This window comes from Salvelinus alpinus, chromosome 4, assembly GCF_045679555.1.
Source record: "Salvelinus alpinus chromosome 4, SLU_Salpinus.1, whole genome shotgun sequence".
In the NCBI taxonomy this organism is placed as follows: Eukaryota; Metazoa; Chordata; class Actinopteri; order Salmoniformes; family Salmonidae; genus Salvelinus; species Salvelinus alpinus.
Genome location: NC_092089.1, coordinates 72913076 through 72937089, shown reverse-complemented (window position 1 = coordinate 72937089; position 24014 = coordinate 72913076). Strand labels below are relative to the sequence as shown.

The 24014-nt window shown below is 43.4% G+C and overlaps 1 protein-coding gene across 3 annotated transcripts in view; it reads right to left on the bottom strand.

Annotated features, from left to right (window-relative positions):
• Positions 1-6149: 6149 nt before the first annotated feature.
• LOC139574401 (ankyrin repeat domain-containing protein 50-like) overlaps positions 6150-24014 on the bottom strand; it is a 42120-nt gene continuing 24255 nt past the window's right edge. For all 3 annotated transcript variants that reach the window (XM_071398934.1, XM_071398935.1, XM_071398936.1), the window contains 2 exons: positions 9678-13219; positions 6150-9175 (listed from right to left, as the gene is read on the bottom strand). In XM_071398934.1, the coding sequence (XP_071255035.1) occupies positions 9681-13219 (3539 nt within the window). In that variant the 3' untranslated portion in view covers positions 6150-9175; positions 9678-9680. The remainder of the gene's footprint in view (positions 9176-9677; positions 13220-24014) is intronic.

Here is a 24014-nt window from a genome sequence, read left to right as displayed (position 1 = left end):
CGACAGTACAGGGACAAAGTGGAGTTGAAATTAAACGGCTCAGACACGAGACGTATGTGGCAAGGACTCCAGACAATCATGGCTTATAAATGGAAATCCAGCCACATAACAGACACGACGCCTCGCTCCCAGATACGATTTAAATGTTCTGCATTGACTGACCTTCATGTCTTAAAGTATAAATGGGCTGTCATTTCTCTTTGCTTATTTGAGGTGTTCTTGCCATAATATGGACTTGGTATTTTAGCAAATAGGGCTATCTTCCCTATACCAACCCTACCTTGTCACAACACAAATGATTGGCTCAAACGCAACTGATTGGCAACTGATTGGCTCAAAAGAAGGAAAGAAAGTCCACAAATTAAATTTTAAGAAGGCACACCTGTTAATTGAAATGTATTCCCAGGTGACTATCTCGTGAAGCTGGTTGAGAGAATGCCAAGAATGTGCAAAGCTGTCATCAAGGCAAAGGGTGGCTACTTTGAGGAATCGCAAACATAAACTATATTTGGATTTGTTTAACACTTTTTTGGTTACTATATGATTCCATGTGTTATTTCCTAGGTTGGATGTCTTCACTATTATTCTACAATGTAGAAAATAGTAAAAATATATCTATATATACACACACACACACAAAGTGTACAAAACATTAGGAACACCTGCATTTTCCATGACATAGACTTACCATGTGAAAGCTAAACTCCCTTATTGATGTCACCTGTTAAATCCTCTTCAATAAGTGTAGATGAATGGGAGGAGACAGGTTAAAGAAGGATTTTTAAGCCTTGAGACAATTGAGACATGGATCGTGTATGTGTGCCATTCAGAGGGTGAATGGGCAAGACAAAATATTGATGTGCCTTTGAACGGGGTATGATAGTAGGTACCAGGTGTTGCAGTTCTTGAGTGTCTCAAGAACTGCAACGCTGCTGGGTTTTTCACACTCAACAGTTTCTCGTGTATATCAAGAATGGTCCACCACCCAAAGGACATCCAGAAAACTTAACACAACTGTGAGAAGCATTGGAGTCAACATGGACCAGCATCCCTGTGGAACACTTTGGACACCTTGTAGAGTTGATGCCCGACGAATTGAGGCTGTTCTGCAACTCAATATTAGGATTGTGTTCCTAATGTTTTTTACACTTGGTGGGTGGGTGTGTGTTAATTTCTATATTTTGTACTTTTTGGATTTGTGTGTATTGTTTTGTATTGCTAGGTATTATTACTGCACTGTTGGAGCTAGAAACACATTTCACTGCCCCTGCCATACCATCTGCAAATCTGTGTACGCGACCAATAAACTTCGATTTGATATCCCTTCTCAACTCCATATAGCCCACATTAGCAGATGCTTGACACGTCATACCCAACATATTTGTCTCAGTTACTCATTCCAGTGTGAAATTATATGTTTTTAAAGAAGTTTCAGACACGACCCAAGGGACGAAAATAAATTGTTTCACATGGCTATCAAGAAAAGTACACAGACCTAGCCAGAGGCGCGTTCTAGGTGATAGTAACTACTACCCAAGGCTACATGTTTGGGCTCCCAAGTGGCGCAGTGGTCTAAGGAATGCATCTCAGTGCTAGAGACGTCACTACAGACACCCTGGTTTGAATTCAGGCTGTATCACAACCAGCCGTGATTGAGAGTCTCATAGGGCTGCGGAAAATTGGCCCAGCGTTGTCCAGGTTTGGCCGGTGTAGGCCGCCATTGTAAATAAGAATTTGTTCATTACTGACTTGCCTAGTTAAATAAAAAATGTAATAAATGTATTTATGTGCACTGCAAATATTCAAATGGTATTTGTGGCACATGTATGTGTACACACAGTCAGTAGGTCAAATAGATGACAGACCACTTGAGAGCCCTTACCTCTTCCACAGCCCAGCCTCTGTGGTTAATGAGTTTAGACTATATGTGCTGCTTGACTGGCCAGAGCAGCAGAAAGGGGCCCCTTTACGAGGAGTCAAAGGTACTGACCTGGAATAGGGGTTGAGGGGTACGTGAAGGGCCATGGGGCCAGTGAGAATGTGCATTTGGGGAGTGCTGAGTCGGAAGGTCATGCACTGATTGTGCTGAATTGCGGTTAACTTTGAGGGTCACTCGAACACAAAGGGTCGGTCAATGACTTCGATGGCCCGATGGAGCGGCAGGTTTTGACGGAATGATCAGTTAGTAAGGCAACATGTCAGTCTGCACACTTTGGCTGCCCACAAGTTAAGCCTTTCTGCCTCGCCAGTTTGTCTTAGCCCTGGAGTCATGGCCATAGTTGTTCGGTTAAAGTAACTCTTATTGGTGTCCAGCAGCTAACCATCTCGTGTTCCCCCGGTGTCTTCAGACCCTTTCTCCACACTGTATTCAACAATATTCAACAACGCCCTCTGGAGTTCATGCTATCGTCTGGCACTCACATCTAGCCTTGCTTGTCATTTCACTATGTTGATTTCCAGGCTCCTTCCATACTCATTCTCAGTTCCCTCATACACAGTAATCGTTTTTTGTTTCTTCTCCACATTTGTCCCAGGGCCCTTCTACACCTAATATTTTCATTCGCTCGACGCAGTGGAAAGCAGAGCAGAGAAGAGCACTGGTGTCCTGAGCTGAACCAAGCAACAGTCAGCGAAGAGTATTTGCTGAAGAAAGTCGCCACTGCTAAAATTCACCAACTCCCTACTATAATAGCTCAAACACAATAAGCTGTTCATGTAGCTTATCAATATGCATAGATGCGTGCACTTTCGTATTCCTCAGTTTCACGGTTTGATAGCGAATGGTGTATTTGATAGAGATTCAATCTCATTCCGTTGTGCACAATGTTTATAGCCGAAAGGGGGAAGGCAAATCTGTTGATGATTATTCCCAGCTGTCTCTGCAAGATTCCAGTTCCCTTGTGTCCCACAGACATGAAACATAGAAGGTATCACAAGCTACAGTATCAAATGCTGCAAACAGCAGTTTAATGTAGTCCTCTGTCTTGGCCACTGGGATGGTTAGGCTGTTGAACTGCTGTTTATTTCCCTTGGCTTCATCTGTAATGAGAAATTACGTCTGTGTGGTACAAAGGTATAGTATATGGGCGATTCACATACTAAAGGCCAGCCTTTCAAAGGAAATGTCTCCTCAGTGACAACACATATTCTACATTTACATTTACATTTAAGTCATTTAGCAGACGCTCTTATCCAGAGCGACTTACAAATTGGTGCATTCACCTTATGATATCCAGTGGAACAACCACTTTACAATAGTGCATCTAACTCTTTTAAGGGGGAGGGGGGGGTTAGGAGGATTACTTTATCCTATCCTAGGTATTCCTTAAAGAGGTGGGGTTTCAGGTGTCTTCTAAAACTATTGTGAAGAAATGCCAGATATGAATGTTCAGTCATGAGGGGTATTCAGACTACAGTGAAACTAGGACACCTGTGTACATACTGGGCCATCGCTTCGAGCATCAAAGAGAACAGATTTTCTTTGGAGAGTCCTTTAAGGCTTTTTATCCACTTTTCTTGATAGATCATAGGGATTAGGTAACCTTAAGCAACAAAGGCATACGGAATATGCATATACTGTTATTATTTTATGTGAAATATTAGCATTATCTGTCTTGAGGCACCTGCTATCAAAATATAGTCATATAGATAGCTACCTTTATTGAACAAGGATTTTTTTTATCATTGCATATCAATATTTGGTTTGATTCTGCCTTTGGTCAAAAAGGAGGGCAACAAGTGAAAAACACATCTAAAAAGACTTTGAAAAGTATCGCTTAGAAACTGTTTATTTTGTACTCATTGTTACTCATGAGGGCCAATTCATTAATTCCTCTGAAGGGTATCATCTCAGAACACAAGTCTACTTTCCACATTGCTTTTATGATTTCAGTCTTAACAAATGGTTGTTTAACGTCTTCTTTTACTATCTGTTCAGTCATGTCCTTTGCCTTAAAACATTGCCTCATATGAAGAGAAACGTTCCCTTTCTCCAACATATAACTCAGGAGAGTGCAGTGCCAGCCCCCAAGGTAATGAGATATGCAGCAGGGCATGTATTTAATGCTGCTCTGAAGTTCATTTTCCGCCTCCATCTGCAACATAATAAATCTCCATCCAGCATACGCAAATCATAACCTTTTCCTCCAGTAAGTTATTATCTCATTGCAGGAACGTTCAGCAGAATTCAAAATATTTATGATTATTAAGAAAACCCTAGCAATGGAAACCTCTGGCGATTTCAATTTGCGAACCAGACGGATAAAGTGTTATGCCTCACGGCACTTTTGTCATAAAATAAATGAATGAGTGGACTTATATTTCCCATTGAGAGATTTCTCCACGGCCCGTACTTTGCTGCTCCTCACCAGCTCCTACAGTGTCTGTGCTGACAGAATGTACAGTATACTTCCTCAGTCCAATCCAGCTCATCCATTAAATATGCTTGCTTTGAAACACCACAGCAGCATATTGTCCCATCACATGTCTAAAGATCACTCATGAACAGACTGGCATCAAAACGTGCCAGATGTGTCCATTTACCAAGTCATTTGAATGCAATATTACTTGAAATTGGTCTACGGAAAACAATTGTGCTCTGTTCAGAGGTTGTATTGTGAGAATCCAAAAGGAGGAGAAACAGATGTGGACACTGGCAGAGTCCAAGAGAAAGACCCAACCATGGACACTCCTGATGATGTCATCACCAGCTGATTTGCTCATTAACACCCTGGTTGAATCCCCTTAACACATTCTATATGTGAGGACCTACAACAGAACTTCTTTATTACTGGCAGGGTGGAGATATCAAAGACCATGTCGCCCTTATTTGTAGTTGGAAGCTCTGAAGTCCATAGAGCAAGATTAGTCTCTTTGGTTTGATGGGCTCATTTCTGTATTACAGAATAGCCTGAAAATCGCATCGAATGCACAACTCCACCCCCCAACCCACAACAACTAAACCTATAGTAATTAGATTTGTATATTCGAAACCACAAAATAACACCATTTTCCTGTTCAGTCAATGCCTGGATGAAAAGGGTGCAACGATCGAAGTTACTTACTGTCAAAAGCATGATAACAGAAAAGAGAAATACCCATTATAATTGCCAACCTATAAAAATAAACTGCTAATAACTGTTTTGATTACAAATGTTTGCTTCAATCTGCTTCAAAATCAAGCATAATATCAACACTTTATTTATTTGGAAGTAGATTAAACAGTTAATCGCCCTTGTATCGTACGATACCATCCCTGTGATCAGACCTCTGATGTATCTCTTCCTATGTGGTGAACTGAGTGAAGCAGAGCTGTGATGGAGCTTGGCACAGCCCTCTGTTCCACTTCAGTTTGATCCAAGTGCTGCGATGCATGCAATGTCCTGGTTAGGCCCTCCACCATCAACTGCACGGTGGGGAAAGATTGACAGTGTAGCCTGTGGTTATATAGCTTTAATAACAGGAAAATCAGACCCTATTCTTTATCTACCTTCTGCATTATGACCAAATGTCCACCCCACTGGGGGCTACTGAATCAGGCTTTTATTTGACTTCATCTATGCTCGGATAAGATGGCTATAAATAATTATGGTTGCAATGCAATCTTTAATTTGAGTCAGATATCCACTATGGAGACTCGTTGAAAAATGGGAGTTGGATACATTTCAGTGTCAATTTGTCAGTAAAAGACATTATCCAATGAATCAACAGATGACCTTTGTATGTTGCATCATATAGCTGACCTATGTGTCATTGCTGAAGTAAACAGTAGAAAGCCATGTATTATTATTAGATAACACAATTGACACAAGGTTCATTGGGAAACGACTATCCCAGAACGTGACATACTTCTCGAGAGGATACAGTGGTCAAGTCAATCTGTGTGTATATGTAGGCCTCATGAGATTCAACGCATTAAGGCAGGCAACAATGCCAAAACAGGCAATTATTTGACAAGAGAAGAAACGGTTGCCTAATGCTTAGGGATGCATGTAATGGCCTTCGACACGTAAGGTTATCATATAGGGAACAGACATAGCGTAGTATGCATCTCTGTTAAGTGTCTGGTACAGTGGTTAAAAGGATTAATTGAGAATATGGTGATAATTAAATTACAATAATGTAACAATAGAGAGTCTAACTTCCAGCAGTAAAGCAAATATGTTTATTAAGCACTTTAATATACATCAAAAAATTCGGCTTAATAGAGTACAGGAAATACATTTTTAAATGAAAAGTTCAATGTACATGGTAAGCTATTTACAATCAAATTGTTTAGGGTCAATTCAAAACGATATTACAGACGACACAGGCAAGACAAATAATGACAGTTTGATAGATGGCGAAACAAGTTTGAATACTTGTCCAGAATTGATCCTAAAATGAGACCTTCCTTTATACCTTCATACTGTAGCACACCTTCAAGCTGTACCGGAGAGCGGAGGGCTTTGACTTGGGCTTATACCGTATGTGTGTGTGCATGCGACAGCTTTACGTTTTTTTTCTCTTGGCACAAAATTGCTCACTGTTAACATTGTGAAAAGCCTGCAAAAATATGACACGCAAATGCTCACACAGCTCCACATAGTCCATTAGAAACACATGTTTCCAATCCCAAAGCACCATCTCCAGGACCCTCCCTTGCCAGCGGAGCTAGAGCTGGGGTAACTGATCTGCAGCCGCTCGGGCGAAGAAGAAAAAAGCTGTTTCAACTTTGGCATGATAAGCATACATTTCAAACAATGGCTTAAAAACATCATATTATTGAAGTCTACTACTAGGTGAAGTCGTGACAAGTAAACCTTGAGCCTTTTTTCTGTCTTGCCACAAAATATACTGCAATTATCAGAACATAGCCACACTACAATAGGGGAAACAAAGCTTGAATTTAGTTTCTTGCATTGCAGGTTATATATAGAACTCTGTCAACGAATGCATTCACCCCGGTTTAAGCTTGAGACCTTTGCATTCAGCACCAAACTCTGTAGTTGACAGTATACTAACGGTTATTTTAATCCATTTAAATGCACACAGAAACAAATGAAAAGTCCCACAGGGACAAAATGAAATCACATTGGTTTAACGTTTTCAACGAACTCTCCCCCTTAGCTACTGTATCTGCAGTACTACAATACACACAGCAAAGAAAATAGTATTAAGACGACCAAAATGGAGTCCAAAATAACTGCAGGAATTTTTTGAACACAGCACCATGATAGAGCTTACAATACAAATGAAAGTGGCTTTTTCCTAAATAAATATGCTTGATTATACTTGTATAGCAAATTGCCTTAACTATTATCATATTACACACAGCATAGTCTACATGACCAGAAGTATGTGGACACCTGCCTGTCAAACATCTCATTCCAAAATCATAGGCATTAATATGGAGTTGGCCCCCCTTTGCTGCTATAATAGCCTCCACTCTTCTGCGTAGGCTTTATACTAGATGTTGAAACATTGTTGTGGTTCTTGCTTCCATTCAGCCACAAGAGCATTAGTGAGGTTGGACACTGATGTTGGGCGATTAGGCCTGACTCACAGTCGGCATTCCAATTCATCCCATAGGTGCTGAGGTCAGGCCAGTCAAGTTCTTCCACACGATTTCTGTATGGACCTCACTTTGTGCACAGGGGCATTGACATGCTGAAACAGGTAGGAAGCACAGAATTGTCTAGAATGTCACAGCATTAAGATTTCCCTTAACTGGAACTAAGGGGCCTAGCCTGAACCATTTTCTATTTAATGAGGCAAGTTAGTTAAGAACAAATTCTTATTTTCAATGACAGCCTGGGTTAACTGCCTTGTTCAGGGGCAGAACAACAGATTTTTACCCTGTCATCTCTGGGATTTGATCTAGCAACCTTTCGGTTACAAGTCCAACGCTCTAACCACTAGGCTACCTAACCACTAGGCTACCAACCCCAGACCATTATTCCTCCTCCACCAAACTTTAGTTGGCACTATGCATTGGGGCAGGTAGCGTTCTCCTGGCATCCACTAAACCCAGATTCTTCCGTCGGACTGCCAGATGGTGAAGTGTGATTAATCACTCCAGAGAACACGTTTCCACTGCTGCAGAGTACAATGGCGTCGAGCTTTATACCACTCCAACCCACTCCGACACTTGGCATTGCGCATGGTGATCTTAGGCTTGTGTGCGGCTGCTCAGCCATGGAAACCCATTTCATGAAACTCCCGAGGAGCACTTATTGTGCTGACGTTGCTTCCAGAGGCAGTTTGGAACTCGGTAGTGAGTGTTGCAACCGAGGACAGACGATTTTTACGCGCTTCAGCACTCGGTGGTCCTATTCTGAGCTTGTGTGGCCTACCACTTCAAGGCATGCCGTTGTTGCTCCTAGACATTTCCACTTCACAATAATAGCACTTACAGTTGACCGGGGCAGCTCTAGCAGGGCTGAAATTTGACGAACTGACTTGTTGGAAAGGTGGCATCATATGACTGTGCCATGTTGAAAGTCACTGTGCTCTTCAGGCCATTCTACTGACAATGTTTGTCTATGGAGATTGCATTTCTGCGTGCTTGATTTTATACCCCTAAGCAACAGGTGTGGCTGAAATAGCAGAATCCACTCATTTGAAGGGGTGTCCACATACTTTTTTATATATAGTATATGCTTAGCACACTGAACAAAGTTAACACCAATTATTTGGGGTTTTCAGAAAGACAGAGTATCAACGCGTGCAACATTATCCCATGTTATCGATTATCTTGATGTCCCTCTGATCAGATGTGACAATGTACTCAGCGGTAAATTGCTGTTGGTGTGTATGATTGCAGGACAAAACAACACAAAAAAATATATATATGATCCTTTTGAACAATTAGTTTGAAACACATGAGCATAAACGGGAGACTGAACAAATGCATGTTTGTCATTCTCTTTTTAAAAAGTGCATACACTGCATAAATATCAATACATTAAATTAAATGATAGTGTGCATGATTACACTGAGAAGACTGTAACAGATGTAGGCACATTGAAGTATCAGTTCGTGTAAGCCTTGTGCAGCGATCAACATTCTTCCCTTAGGTTTTCTGAGGTGTTCCACTTGAGAGTGGAAAACAATTCAATCGGTTCTTATGCGGATGAAAATAGTTGCTTTGGCACATTCCCTCCGATGTCTGCATGACGAATGGCATTCAAGACATCTGAAACGGTCATGAAAATGATTTGGGTTAGTGCTGAGTTGGAAAACATCGTAGTCTTCTTGGCCAGAGAAGGACATTCTTTGAAATGCATCAGTCATGTTCAAGTTTGTTTAAGTTCTACTAATGATAATAAAATATTGACAGGATATTTCCATACAGTGTTTCCAGTAGTGGTGAGTGAGTCATTAGATTGTATTTTAATAACAACATACTGTATCAACAACGTGGCAATCAATCATACAAGTAATATACAGACATGTATACTAGTATACAGGGATTCTGATCTTCAGCCTACATCCCATCCCTGCATGTTGTTAACTTGTACTTTTATCTTCAAGATGTAATGAGACCATTTGAAACCATTCTGAAAATAAAGCACGTCTGAATTGATCATCTACTTATTATATCATTAATAAAACAACTGTTGAACGCCAGAAGAACTCTAGAGTCGGTGGTTAATGCTTAGAAAAAAGCATGACATCAGATTAGTTTAAACACTTACCAGCTATAATGGAGTCTCCTTTTTGTAGTTAAACCCAGGGTCAGATCCTTCTATCTGCAGTTTCAAGACTTGTTTAAGGCTTAATTCAGTCTCCCCTATAGGGTAGTTCTCCAGAACGTCCTGGTGTCCTCTATTCTGTACAGTCCTATGGACAGAAACCCTCCCGAGGAAAACCTGATTGCCCTGAAGATGGTAGTTGGGGTTGGTCATAATGCCATTTCGCTTCTTCTCTGCAATGCTCTGCTGTTGGATGAACAACTGCTCTTGGGTCAGTCCCACTTCTGTCTGGGTGGAGCCACCAACCATGATCTTGCAATGAGGATCTTTCACCGCAATGCTCGCTACAGACTTGTTGAGCGCAATCCTCTTATCAAACTGGGTCATCTCATATTCTAACACCTGACCCTGGGTTGAGCCAATGCTCTTGAGCCTTTTCTTGTCTCCAGACCCCCCTTTGCTGTTGGATGTGGTATTTTCGGTCTTACTCCCTTTGGTCGACTTGAGACTTGGCTTAACCTGAGCCCAGTCAAATTCACTTGGAGACCCCGGCTGATGTCCAATGGACTTGGTGGTGGAGGAAGGTGAGACGATGGATTGTCGGCTCCGACTGCGAGGCAGAGAGTGTTGCTGGATTTGCTCTGTGAAGGTCATTCCGTGGAAACTATCTATCGGCACAGTCTGCGCAGTCGCTGTGGACGAGGTGGTTCTCAGTGAGGAGTTCTTAGAACTTTTGAGGGAATTATTTGAGAGAGACAACTTCTGTCTGTCCACGGTAGAGTCAGGAGATTCCGAAGGGGAGCTGAAGGCGTGGACAGGACCGTTCTGTAAACCACGTCCAGATGACTGCATATCTCCAGCTCCTGTGCTGCCAGAGCTGTTGGATTTGATTGTGAGGGAGTGCATTTTCCCAGATACAGAGAGTGGGATTTTCTGTTCCATAGTGTGTACTGGCGAAGGACTACAGCCATTAAGACTCGAGGCCCCATACTTCTCAAGAAGTTTGATGATCATTGAATGCCCCCCTTTTGCAGCCACACGCATGGCTGTGCGTCCAAACTGGTCTGCGTGGTTGGGGTCAGCGCCATGCTCCAGAAGGATCTGCACTACATCTCTGTGCCCCTCTTGGGCAGCAATGCCAAGCGCTGTTGCCCCCTGATTACATGTATTATCCACGTGAGTGCCATTGTCAATCAAGAACTGCACAACGTTTGCATGGCCTTGCCAAGCTGCTGACTGGAGGGCGGATCGCTTCTCGTTGTCACAAGAGTTCACGTCGGCATGATAGTTGATCAGCATCCTGACCATTTCTACATGCCCTTGCCAGCAGGACACGTGGAGGGCTGTCCTTCCCTCTGTGTCGCTGACTTCCACATTTGCCCCATTTTCCAGGAAGTACTCCGCCATTGCTAGCTGATTCTCAAGTGCCAATATGTATAATGTTGGGCGTCCGTCTGCGTCTTTATAATCTATATCAGCATCATGACTCAGCAACAGTTCAACAATATCCCTGTGGCCTTCCAGTGCAGCCGCCCTGAGAGAATTCCTCCCATCGTAACCTCTCTGGTCGATGCAAGACTTGTTTTCCAGAAGAATGTGGACACAGTCATAGTGGCCCTCTTGCGCAGACAATATCAGGGGTATTCGACCATCGTTATCCACCTCTGTGCATCGGGCACCTTGCTCAATGAGGGCATCGCATACTTGCCGGTGACCCTCGAATGAGGCCATGTGCAGTGGGGTCCAGCCTGAGTCATCTCTGTGATTTTCATCCAGCCCTCTGTCCAGCAGAGTTCGGACCACCTCTACATTCCCTTGAGCAGACGCTATGCTCAGAACAGTTCTTCCTTCACTGTCGATGCTGTCTACAGCTGCACCCCAGAAAAGCAGGGTATTGACAACAGAGGCATGGCCCATGGATGCTGCTGCAAGAAGAGGAGTTCGGCCATTGTTGTCAGTGTGATCCACATCAGCTCCACCTTCCAGCAGCAGATCAACTACGTCCACATGTCCTTCATAGGCAGCCACAAGGAGGGGTGTCATGCAGTCTTTGTCGCAGTGGTCGACCTCTGCACCCCTGTCAATGAGGAGGCTTACGACAGAGGCATGACCTTTACTGGCAGGCACACAGAGAGCAGCAACTGAGAGTGCTGTCCTTCCGTCCGCATCTTCATGGTTCACCTCTGCCCCATGTTCCAAGAGGTGCTCTACGATTTCTCTGTGCCCCATGTATGCCGCTGCAATGAGAGCCGTCCTTCCTTCATTGTCTGCTTTGTTGACTTCTGCCCCGTGTTGGAGGAGGTTCAGCACGATGTCTTCATGGCCTCCCCAAGCTGCGGCTCTCAAGGCGGTTCTGCTGTCGGCATCAGCACAGTCAACTTTGGCACCGGCGTAGAGGAGAGCAGACACCACCTCTGAATGCCCACCCCAGGCCGCAGACCTAAGGGCGGTCCACCCATCATGGTCTGTGTGATTGATGTTTGCCTCACAGCCAATGAGGCAGTTGACCACCTTAGTGTGCCCTTGTCTTGCAGCAAGAGTAAGTGCCGTTTGTCCATGGCTGTCCTCCAGCTCCATGTTGGCTCTTCTGGATATGAGAAAGTTCACCACATCCAGGTTTCCACTGTACGCAGCATTGGCCAGCAAAGTTCTGCCACTGGAGTCACATTGGTTCACAGAGGCCCCATTGTCTAGCAATGTCCGAATGGAATCCTCTCTCTCCAGTGCCTGCTGCACTATGCAGGAGGCATGGTCGTCCTCGTTGTTGACATGAGCCCCAGCTTTGACCAGAAGCTGCAGCACCTCCTGTTCTTTAGGTATGGAGGTGGAAAGAGAGTCTTTAGTGGGTGTGCCATTCCACACCATCCAAAGAGCCAGGTTGAAAGAGTCTATCTTCAGGTTGGATTTGATCAGATGCAGGGCAAACTCCTGCACCTCCAGCGGTTTGAGCTGCTTGGCCCTGCAAGTGTAACTCATTGCCATCATTCTATGTCCCTCCGCTTCATTACACAAGTACTTTTGGGTACAATGCTTAACATCCAGGAGCCACTCGGCAAAACTGTAGTGAAAGAGGATCTTAGTACTTCTGAGGCCATCGATCAACAACTTGGAGAGGATGTCCATCTTCTTCTGAAAGTCCTCCATGGTGAGGGCCATGTTTTTGGTCCAGACAGCATAGTAAAGCTCCTTGACAGTAAGCGGCCTGCAGGTGGCGAGGATCACGTTGAGGATGGGCTGGACTTTGGCAAACTGCTTCCGTACAAACAGCCTTTGGCAGAGCCACAAGTAGAGGCCGTTGAGCGTGCCGGGGATGTCGCGGATCTCTCGCAGCATGATGAAGTTCTCCACCACCCCATCCAGCACTCGCTCCAGGTACAGGAAGCAGCCGCTGCTTTTGATGTGCAGCTGGTTTAGCATCTCGGCCGTCTCCTTGGTAAGATGCTGGCGAAGGGCCTCCTCCTGGTCGAGTCTGTGGAGGATGTACTGCTGCACGTCCTTGACGATGTAGGCTTTACGAAGGTCATCCAGGCTGATTTTACGGAATCCTAGAAAATAGAAGAAAAAAAACGATTAGTTTACCACCAACTTTCATTTCCACCAACTTCTTCCCACACATTTCCAATATTAATTTGGCAGTGTTACAGTGTATCAGAGTAATACAGAGCGGGTATAATTAGTCTTTCCACTGAATTTCAGCACTCATACAAAGATAAGTAATACATTTTCCCATGGTGACCCTAAATTCTCAGAAAGACGTCTGACCTTCAGAATATAGTCACTCCATTTTCCCCATTGATCTTTTACCTTTGAAAAATTATATCACACCAAGCTTTCATTTCCTAAAGCAGAGACTAATTAGTGGTAAAGCCATGTTGTTAAAATAAAACCTTTCAAAGGAATTGAGAGCATGACCCTGGTCTCTGGCAGAGAAATCAGTCCAGCATCAGTATGGCAGATATTTTGTGAAGGACTACGGAAAACAAAGCCGCTGTAATTGATGCTCCAAAGGGGTATTTGATGCATAAGGCATTTGATTATCCTAAGAAAACACAATATATTATCATTCCAATACATTTAACCAAAGACATATCAATAAGATTGTAAAATATACTGCACAATAATATAAAACGCAACATGCAACAATTTCAAAGATTTTACTGACTTGCAATTCATAAGGAAATCAGTAAAAAGTTAATTAGCCCCTAATCTATGGATTTCACATGACTGGGAATACAGATATATATTTTTTAAAAGGTATTTGTGTTGGCCACAGATACCTTAAAAATAAGTAGGGGCTTGGACAAGAAAACCAGTCAGTTTCTGGTGTGACCACGATTTGCCTCATGCAGCGCGACACATCTCCTTCGCATAGAGTGATCAGGCTGTTGATTGTGGCCTGTGGAATGCTGTCCCAGTCCTCTTCAATGGCTGTGAAAAGTTGCTGGATATTGGCAGAAATCATACTGAAACATGAGGTGATGGCGGTGGAAGAATGGCACAACGATGGGCCTCAGGATCTCGTCACGGTAGCTCTGTGAATTCAAATTGCCATCGTGTTCGTAGCTTATGTCTGTCCATACCAAAACCCCATCGCCACCATGGGGCACTCTGTTCACAATGTTGACATCAGCAAACGGCTCTCGGCTCTCCCACACAACGCCATTCATGTGGTGTGCAGTTGTGAGGCCGGTTGGACGCATTGTCAAATTCTCTAAAACAATGTTAGAGGCGGCTTATGGTAGAGAAAGTAACATTCAATTCTCTGGCAACATCTCTGGTGGACATTCCTGCAGTCAGCATGCCAATTGCACAGTCCCTCAAAACTTGAGACATCTGTGGCATTGTACATTTTGCACATCTGCACATTTTAGAGTGGCCTTTTATTGTCCCCAGCACAAGGTACCTGTGTAATGATCATGCTTTTTAACTAGCTTCTTGATATGCCACACCTGTCCGGTCGATGGATTATCTTGGCAAAGGAGAAATGCTCACTAACAGGGATGTAAATGAATTTGTGCACATATTTTGAGAGAAATACGATTACTGTGCGCATGGAACATTTCTGGGATCTTCTATTTCAGCTCATGAAACATGGTACCAACACTTTATATGTTGCGTTTCTATTTTTGTTCAGTCTAAGTAGTTTTGGAAAATAAAGTATGCAAGAAAGACTTTCTTATACAATACACATCAAAATCCTTAAAGCTCAGGGCCCAACTAATTAATTAAAGCTCAGGGCCCAACTAATTAATTAAAGCTCAGGGCCCAACTAATTAATTAAAGCTCAGGGCCCAACTAATTCATTAAAGCTCAGGGCCCAACTAATTCATTAAAGCTCAGGGCCCAACTAATTCATTAAACCTCAGGGCCCAACTAATTCATTAAAGCTCAGGGCCCAACTAATTCATTAAAGCTCAGGGCCCAACTAATTCATTAAAGCTCAGGGCCCAACTAATTCATTAAAGCTCAGGGCCCAACTAATTCATTAAAGCTCAGGGCCCAACTAATTCATTAAAGCTCAGGGCCCAACTAATTCATTAAACCTCAGGGCCCAACTAATTCATTAAAGCTCAGGGCCCAACTAATTCATTAAAGCTCAGGGCCCAACTAATTCATTGAACCTCAGGGCCCAAATAATTCATTAAAGCTCAGCGCCCAACTAATTCATTGAACCTCAGGGCCCAACTAATTCATTAAACCTCAGGGCCCAACTAATCCATTAAAGCTCAGGGCCCAACTAATTCATTAAAGCTCAGGGCCCAACTAATTCATTGAACCTCAGGGCCCAACTAATTCATTAAACCTCAGGGCCCAACTAATTCATTGAACCTCAGGGCCCAACTAATTCATTGAACCTCAGGGCCCAACTAATTCATTAAAGCTTCGGGTCCCAACTAATTCATTAAAGCTCAGGGCCCAACTAATTCATTAAAATGACCTCTCCTCACATACCTCAGAAACATGCATTGAGACCTGTACTGTAATATATTTGAGAGAAAAGCCACAAAGTAGGTAACACCTGGGAGCCATTTTCATTTTATAGTACACCGATGGCCATAAGACAACTCTACTGCTTCACTCATTAACAGACTACATGCACAGACCAGACCTTCAGAAAGAAATCTCCATGGGTCTTAATGAATGACCCCACTAATGTGCAGTAGCAATCCTTTCCCAGATAGGGGAAAACAGCTCCATGCCAGACTGCTAACAGACATGTAGGGGGAAACTTCCTTCATGTTGAAGCAGTTAGCTCAGGCTACACACCCAAGGGCAGGGGAAGCATTTCCGCATAGATTTATTTACTGTTCCCATGGTCTCAGGCCTTCTGGGGCAGACGGGAAACAAGAGACTTGTTCAATGTTGACATATTTCTCAATTCTAAACTAGCCTCCTGCTGTGGGAAACGGGTGTTAAATTCCTTTCTTTTATCTAATTGCCTACATCATCAAAAACAAGCCGCTTCTAAATGTTTCCTGAAGAAATTAGCTCATTTCCTGCTGCCTGGGTTAGGGTAACCGGGTTAATTAAATGAAGGTACCTTAAACACACCCATATGATAAATAAAACAAACATTACAAAGTAAGGATCTGAGAGGATTCTAGACAGAGACTAATGACAACATTTAGACACAATTAACATGCTCAGAATCAATCAGTGCCATTAATACTACAAACTGGGTTCGTTTGATTGTCTGTGCACAAGTATCACAAAGCCTGTGGCATTGTTCCCTCCATTAATAAGACTATGCAGAAAGAAGACTATGAAACCTTATCCCACACAGGGGCAATGGAGCCACACCTGTAGGTACATGAGGCACACCCCTCTAATCATTGTCATTGTAGCTTTCGATACATGCACCTGGCAGTACTCATACATGTGCGAATAACCAATCCTTGAGGAATATAAAATGTTCCATGCAAGTTACGGCTAATTATGTTCTACATTATAAAACGCCATTCCTAATAATTACAAACGGCTATCTGTGGTATATTACCATTCCATGCTATAACGGAAACGACAAAAAACTATGCAGCTAATCTGTCCTACATAATATAGTCACTAATAACAGAGTACAGTAGGATCACCATAATATTACTTACAACCCAATGACCCAAAGCCTCTGTGTGTCAGTCAATGTTTTTAGCAACAGAGTATTTTCCACTGCCTCTCCCAGGCCCTGTGGCCTCCTGCTCCACCTCAGTCTCATTCTTCGCTAAGCATTCGGGATCCCTCCAGCGGAGACAGGAAACCCACTGCCCGAGAGGAGGAAGAGGCCATTAAGAGGGGGGACTGAACGATATCTATGACAGATGACCTAAAAGTCCATTTTAGCCAGCCGGAAGCTTTGCCTCAGCATGTTGTCTTTTAAAAGGTTGTCTCAATGTTTGATTTAGACATGTGTAACCCGCCATCAGAGTATCAGTGAATCAGACTGCACTGTAGCAGTTATTTATTTCTCTAGACAACGATTAACAACAAATGCACTCCTTATCTCCTACAGTTTTGAGACTACTGTCCTCCCCCAGTTCCTACATAGTTGTTCATATGTACATTATGAACACTGGTGATGTGGAAAAGTCAAGAGGAGGAAAAAAGAGAAAGCAAGTTAACCACAGCCATCTTGAAATAGAGCATTATCCCTGAAAACATTTCCAGAGGCCCAGAGAAAGGAAAAGAAAGAAATGAACAAGCATGGGCCCCCTATCTGAACACACCAGAGGTCTTTTCATTAAATGACTATAAATGGAGGAATCTGACCTACAATTCCCACTTGAGTCATCACAGACATCACTTCATATGGCCTGAAACTCTGCTGTGCAGTCATGGCAATATCATTGTTCTCCTCGTGTGGCACAGATGAACACAAGAGAAAGTTGAGGCAACAACTTCGGCTCATCGCAGTAGCAGATGTAATCACTAGCAACACAATGAACTGCTATCAGAGGTCTGCATGACTCATGTTGCACAGGCCTTTCAAGAAGCGTGTTTTCTTTTAACTGCAGGCAAGGACATGATGCCAAGGCCTTGAAACTTTTCCAGGTCAACTGGACCACAGTCAATTGTAACTGGGGGGCTGCAACAGTACGAGCATAGATGGCAGGGGTCTGAACAGAGAGGGACAGCTAACCAACCAACAACTGACGCATTCATCAGGTAGGGGATGCAGCGCCGAGTACAGGCCTCTGAGCCAGCTGCTGCTCGTTACGGAATTGGATAGTAGCCACGAGAGACACAGTCCAATACAAAATGAGGAACCGTTGTCAGATGACAAATGAGGTAGGGTGTGTGTGTATGGAGTGGGGGGTGGTTCCAGGTTCTGACCCATGGACCTGGTTCTGACCGACAGCGTCTGTAATTTGTCACGTTCTTCGCGAGCCACCATATTAAGTCATAAGATCCAAAAGGTAAACAGAAACCCTAGCTCCTCTCCTCTAGCTTGCCGACAAACGCCTGTCCAACAGCTGCAGAGGTCTTGGCTCCAACACCGAGAACGGCAGCCTCCCAAACACAAGTATGTGGGACGAGACTCTGCTCAAACCGTCTGTAGAAAAATAAGTCTTAAAAGCTGCAGTTGTCTTTTCATTTTGAAAAATGTTTGCTGCACGCTCGAACACTGATTACATTAGATAAATGTTAGTGAACTGCTGAAAAGATGCCATAGTCTATTTGTTATTGAGAAATGAAATATAGATGGAAGTTGGTATTTATGAAAGTCTCATTTAAAAGAAGTAAGAAATGAAAACTGTAACTGTACTCAAGTTCAGTTGTTGGGAGAAACATAACCATGTAAATTATTTCTGTGCCATTTTTGTCCTTACACGGCATCCTGACACGAGAAGCAGAATTAAACGTGCCACTGGAAACAACTACATAAACATTCAAACAATTAATTTGCAGAGAGTAATCCTGGCGGCGCAAGCAAGAACGGGTCTTGTCCGAACGTGTCCTCTCCTGAATTTCAAAACGGGAGAGGACACCTTCCAGTTAGACCTGTTGTGGTAACTGAGTGGACTGGGGCACACTGAAAGGTATACACGTCGGTCCGTTTAGTACAGCCTAGTATGACAGTCTACAATCTAATGGTCCCATCAAGCCACCTGCATGAAAACGCATCACACGCTGCAGGAATACATCTATCAAAGATGATATATGTGAAACACTGCAGAACCTGCAGACTGATTAGGGGAAATATCCAGCCAATGAAACGCTGTGTTGTATTCCAGAGATACTACAGGATAGTGGTATGAGATGAATTCATAAGGCAGCACACCTGGCTGGCTATGCTCAGTCTTTGACCCACAACGGGTCACTATATCTTCAGCTGGATTGACATGAAGCCTCCTTTTTGCATGCAGCTGCACCAATGACTAGCCTTTTTCTCCAGATGACATTTTGAAAGCTTGCATTAAACTGATGGTGATACTATGTTTCACAACAAGGGCCAGCCATTTATCCAGACCGCATGACCTAAAAAGTAAAAAATAGTTAGTTAAAAGAACAGTATTGTTTTGGTTGCATCTTGCCATGGTTCAACTCTTAATGACCTAATTAATATATATGTTTTAAATTCATTGTCATTAGCAGACTCTCTTATCCAGAGTGACTTACAGGAGCAATTTAGGGTTAAGTGCCTTGCTCATGGGCACATCAACAGATTTTTCACCCAGTCGGCTCGGGGATTCGCACCAGCGACCTTTCAGTTACTGGCCCAATTCTCTTGACCGCTAGGTTATCTTCCGCCCTTTTTGACCCACTCTTTATGATTTTCCAGTCTTTTCCAGTCTTGGATGCCAATCATGTTTTATTTGCCGTCACTTCAAATAAACCTCTATCTGCTATCGGTGTGCAGCAGGGAGTCTGGAACCATTTTGTTCAGCATGTCCACGCACCAGATTTAAAGCTCAGCCCATGGAATGTTCACAGAGCTCGCTGTAAAATCAGGTACTTGCAAAGTTTTTCTTGGCATGATAGTCGGAGTCAGTCTGGCATATCACCCTGTCTTTAGCACACTTTACCCCGCGTTGCAAGGCGAACCATTGGCTTGCCAGAAATTATAGGGCATTTATTTTCCTCAAATCAAATTAAGACCTAATTAAAGATCCCTGTATCGAAACGAGAACCGACATGCCTATACAGAAACCTAAAGAGAATACTAATCTTGTTATATGAAACCGGGATTGTTGGCAGGGCCATGCTGCATTCCAGAAGGCCATCACCTAGAAGGCAAAGAGACAGAGTTCTTCAACCATGTCTTGAGTCATGTTTCTGCGGTGCAGCACCAAAGGTCTCATAGATACACAGACACAGAAGACCTGTAATTTGCTTGGCTGTCAGACTGCTCGTGGTAAATACAGCATTCAGGGGGATTATAGTTGTCTTCAGCACAGCCAAGTAGCGCTCAACACGCAGACCCAGACACTAACCAGCATACAGGAATACAAACCTGATGCACAATCTGTAAACACCAACTCAGCAACTATGAAGTTAACGGCAACTATGATGTTAGTAGATAAATATAACCTATATCTAATGATGGTTAACAATTTGATTGCCTCAAATATATTAGACTGTGCAACCAAAACAAACATATCAAAATAACCATAGAACAACCAAATACTATCATTTTAAGGATATTTTAGTCCGTTGACGCTATGCATTCTGTAAGCAATACCTTCCTGACAAAGAAGTGATCCACATATCTAGCACAAAGTTATTTGAATGGTCACTTCCACTGACATCCCTCCCATTTCTAATGATTTTACATCACCCGTACTAGGTCCACGCTTCCTACATCTATGACAATATGTCATGACAGTGGAGCCTGCTGGTTAATGATAGGCCATCCAAACACCATCTTCATCCCTCTTTGGGGAGCATTCCACTCCTGGTGTAGAATAAATAAACAGTCCTCGATGCTTTACAGCCATATTTGTGTTGTCAGCAGGCCAGAATATAGTGAGGCCTCTCCATTTGCACGAAAAAGAAGAAAACAACTCCCAGGATGGAGACCTTTGAGTGCTTTGACTTTCTTTCGGAGGGGCCCTATGCTCTGCGGCCCCTCGTAACCAAGCGTGGGTCTGCAGACAAGGGCTGGTCTGAGAGCTATGGTGGGGGGGCAGGAAAGGCCTGCTTTTTTCATTTCTGGTCAGTGGTTTTAAATCAGGCCTGTCACCTGGCTTTGGTGCAAAGAATGGTCCATTCACAGCCGGAGCAGAGGAGGCACAGCTCCTCACTAGGGTGGACTACAGCTCCTCACTAGGGTGGACTACAGCTCCTCACTAGGGTGGACTACAGCTCCTCACTAGGGTGGACTACAGCTCCTCACTAGGGTGGACTACAGCTCCTCACTAGGGTGGACTACAGCTCCTCACTAGGGTGGACTACAGCTCCTCACTAGGGTGGACTACAGCTCCTCACTAGGGTGGACTACAGCTCCTCACTAGGGTGGACTACAGCTCCTCACTAGGGTGGACTACAGCTCCTCACTAGGGTGGACTACAGCTCCTCACTAGGGTGGACTACAGCTCCTCACTAGGGTGGACTACAGCTCCTCACTAGGGTGGACTACAGTCTCTCTCTGAAGAGACGTGAGAAGGAAACAAAAGCTGCTGATAAAACCACCGTTTCAAGGGACGGGGGCAGCATAAATGGTGACACACAAGCATGGGGGGAGTAACAGGTATGTACAGTATGTGGTAGACATTAGTTATGGGAAAGATTTATGCTCAATAGCCCAATGGATAAATGTTGTCTCGATAAAGAAATGAACAAGTGAACCCTTATTTCCCTATGGAGGGCAGAAGAATGTCCCCTGGAAGGGTTTAGGCTTCCAGACACCATTCCTGGGTGAAAAACTGAAATATGCCCGTCTTAAAATCCTGTTGCTATACATGGCCAAAAAGAGAACACCATACTGTGTGTCAGCCAATACTCCACCTAAAACTTTATTGGGCAGATGGTATCCATCACTACAGTTCTACTGTACTCTGACAGGGAGACAAGACAGGGCTTCATCATGCATTCCGAATGAGTTTTCACATGAGTAGTCAGTCATTTTCAGTCAAGACTACAATGTTTCACTGCCGCTCTCTGCTGTTTACAAAGAGTGCAGGGCAAACATAGTAAGGCAATCAGACAGTCCGGGAAGAAGCTCTTTCAGCTTAAATCCTGATCATGTTAACCTTCAAGACAAATCAGAGAGAGAGAGAGAGAGAGAGAGAGAGAGAGAGAGAGAGAGAGAGAGAGAGAGACAGAGACAGAGAGAGACAGAGAGACAGAGAGACAGAGAGAGAGAGACAGAGAGAGAGAGACAAAGAGAGAGAGACAGAGAGAGAGAGAGACAGAGAGAGAGAGAGAGAGAAAAAGAGAGAGAGAGAGACAGAGAGAGAGAGAGACACACACACACAAATTTTTAGATAAAATTCGTCAATTTCCATGGGAACATTTTTAGGGATACCATCCAAAATATTCTCCAGGAACATTTGAGCTGAATGGTGGCCTACCCAATGACCTTTTGGTCAGAAGTCGTTCTCCAAACTCAATCTTCACTATATTCATGCAACCGCAAAGTTCCCACAACCACAAAACAGCGTGTTCTGGGCTACAAACACCTCCTCCGCTCAGGACAAACGTGTTATTTTCAATAGGCGTATGCGGTCGCTTTGCAGAGAGCGTGACACTGCACCCTGCCAACACAAACTGGCCTCGTAAACAATACAGAGGACTATTTTTAGTGTACGCTTGGACTCAATTTGATACCCTAAGTCTTGTGGTCTATTTTCATCAAGCTCTACGGGAATTGTGAGTATTCGCACAGCGGTTAAAATAAGTGGGTGTGTCTAATGGACGATCAAGTAAGCGTGCATGTGTGTGGGAGGCTGCAGAGCTGAACGGTTGCTGATGGTGTGGAAAACACAGGACACTGAACACAGACTAAACCAAAATGAATGGCTTGACTACATCAAGAAACTCTTGAGTTTTGCTTTCTGTGAATGCTAAACCTATTACTCAGAAGCACAAGCCACTTTATCGGGTGTGTAGACTTTTGATTCTGTGACTGATACAACAGCTAGCAGCATTTCAAAACACATGTTGACATGTTCATTTTCCATCTGCAACAGACAGGTAAAACGTATCTCGCTGTTTTTATTATTCTGTCTGGCGTTTAAAGTGACAGTAAGCTATGACATGGGCTTGGCCCTTATCAAAGTGACAACTAAAGGGATTGAGAGGAGGGGAGTCAAACAGAAAACACAAGAGATAACTGTTATTTATCTGATTGCTCCATGGTGAATCTTCCTCTCAATAAAACCATATCAAAACAACCAAAAGACAGGGCTGTCTGTTTAAGCACAGAGAAGCCTGTAAGTAAAAATACCAGTAATCATTAATATCACTATTAATTATCAGGAAGCAACTTGCTGATAATGCTTTCTGATAAGGATCATCATGAAGGATTTACATTGGTGGCATATACCAGCAGTAATTCCATCCCCAACAATTGATGTCTCATGAAATCCACAAATACGGATCTACGGATGGGGGCAATCACAAATTTCTGATACCTTTCCGCTCATGATGAACGGAATAGCCAAAACGTTTAAAATCGTATGCAAATCAGACAAAGCCTTCCACTCATGTCAATGTGTGCAATTACAGCTGTGTGTTCTGTGGGCTAAGGACAGTACGGAAAGGAGACATGACAGAGCTACGATTCATCGGCCGCTATGTTCGGTTAGATCAATACTGTTAGGCAGGGGGTCCAGGTCACTGGTGTAATGGGAACTGAATGCCTCTGCAGACCTTCCAGCAACTGTTACCTTCGATTGTCTCGATGCAACGCTTACATTTCAATTTCATATCTATCTTATGTCCATCGGAATTGGCATGGCTGGTCCACACAAGGGTCAAAATATTGATTGAAGAATCCTCTCTCAAATTCCTGCTCATGTTATCGACGTACAAAACAAAACACTGCCATAGAAGAGCTTCAGGCAGGCTTCCAGAACCCTGTCCTTTCACGATTCCAAAAGTCCTTGACTGTGCTCAAAGAAATGTGTGTTTTCACACAGCGCATGTAAATATGGTTGAATCTCTCTAGACATTTCTTGAGTTGTTTGCCCATCTTACTAACATTTGTAGTTATGTGGCAGAATAGGAATCAGTATATCGTCTTGTTCAGAACTGCCAGCTTCCCTGCGTTAACCCTGCCCACAGGCAGTAATACCTAAACTAGCATAGCATAGGAATTCTATTCAGCAGAAACCCTAATTGCAATTGGCAACCACTTTCTGAATAGAGCACAGAATAAACAGGGCTGTTTTAAATAGGGTTTTA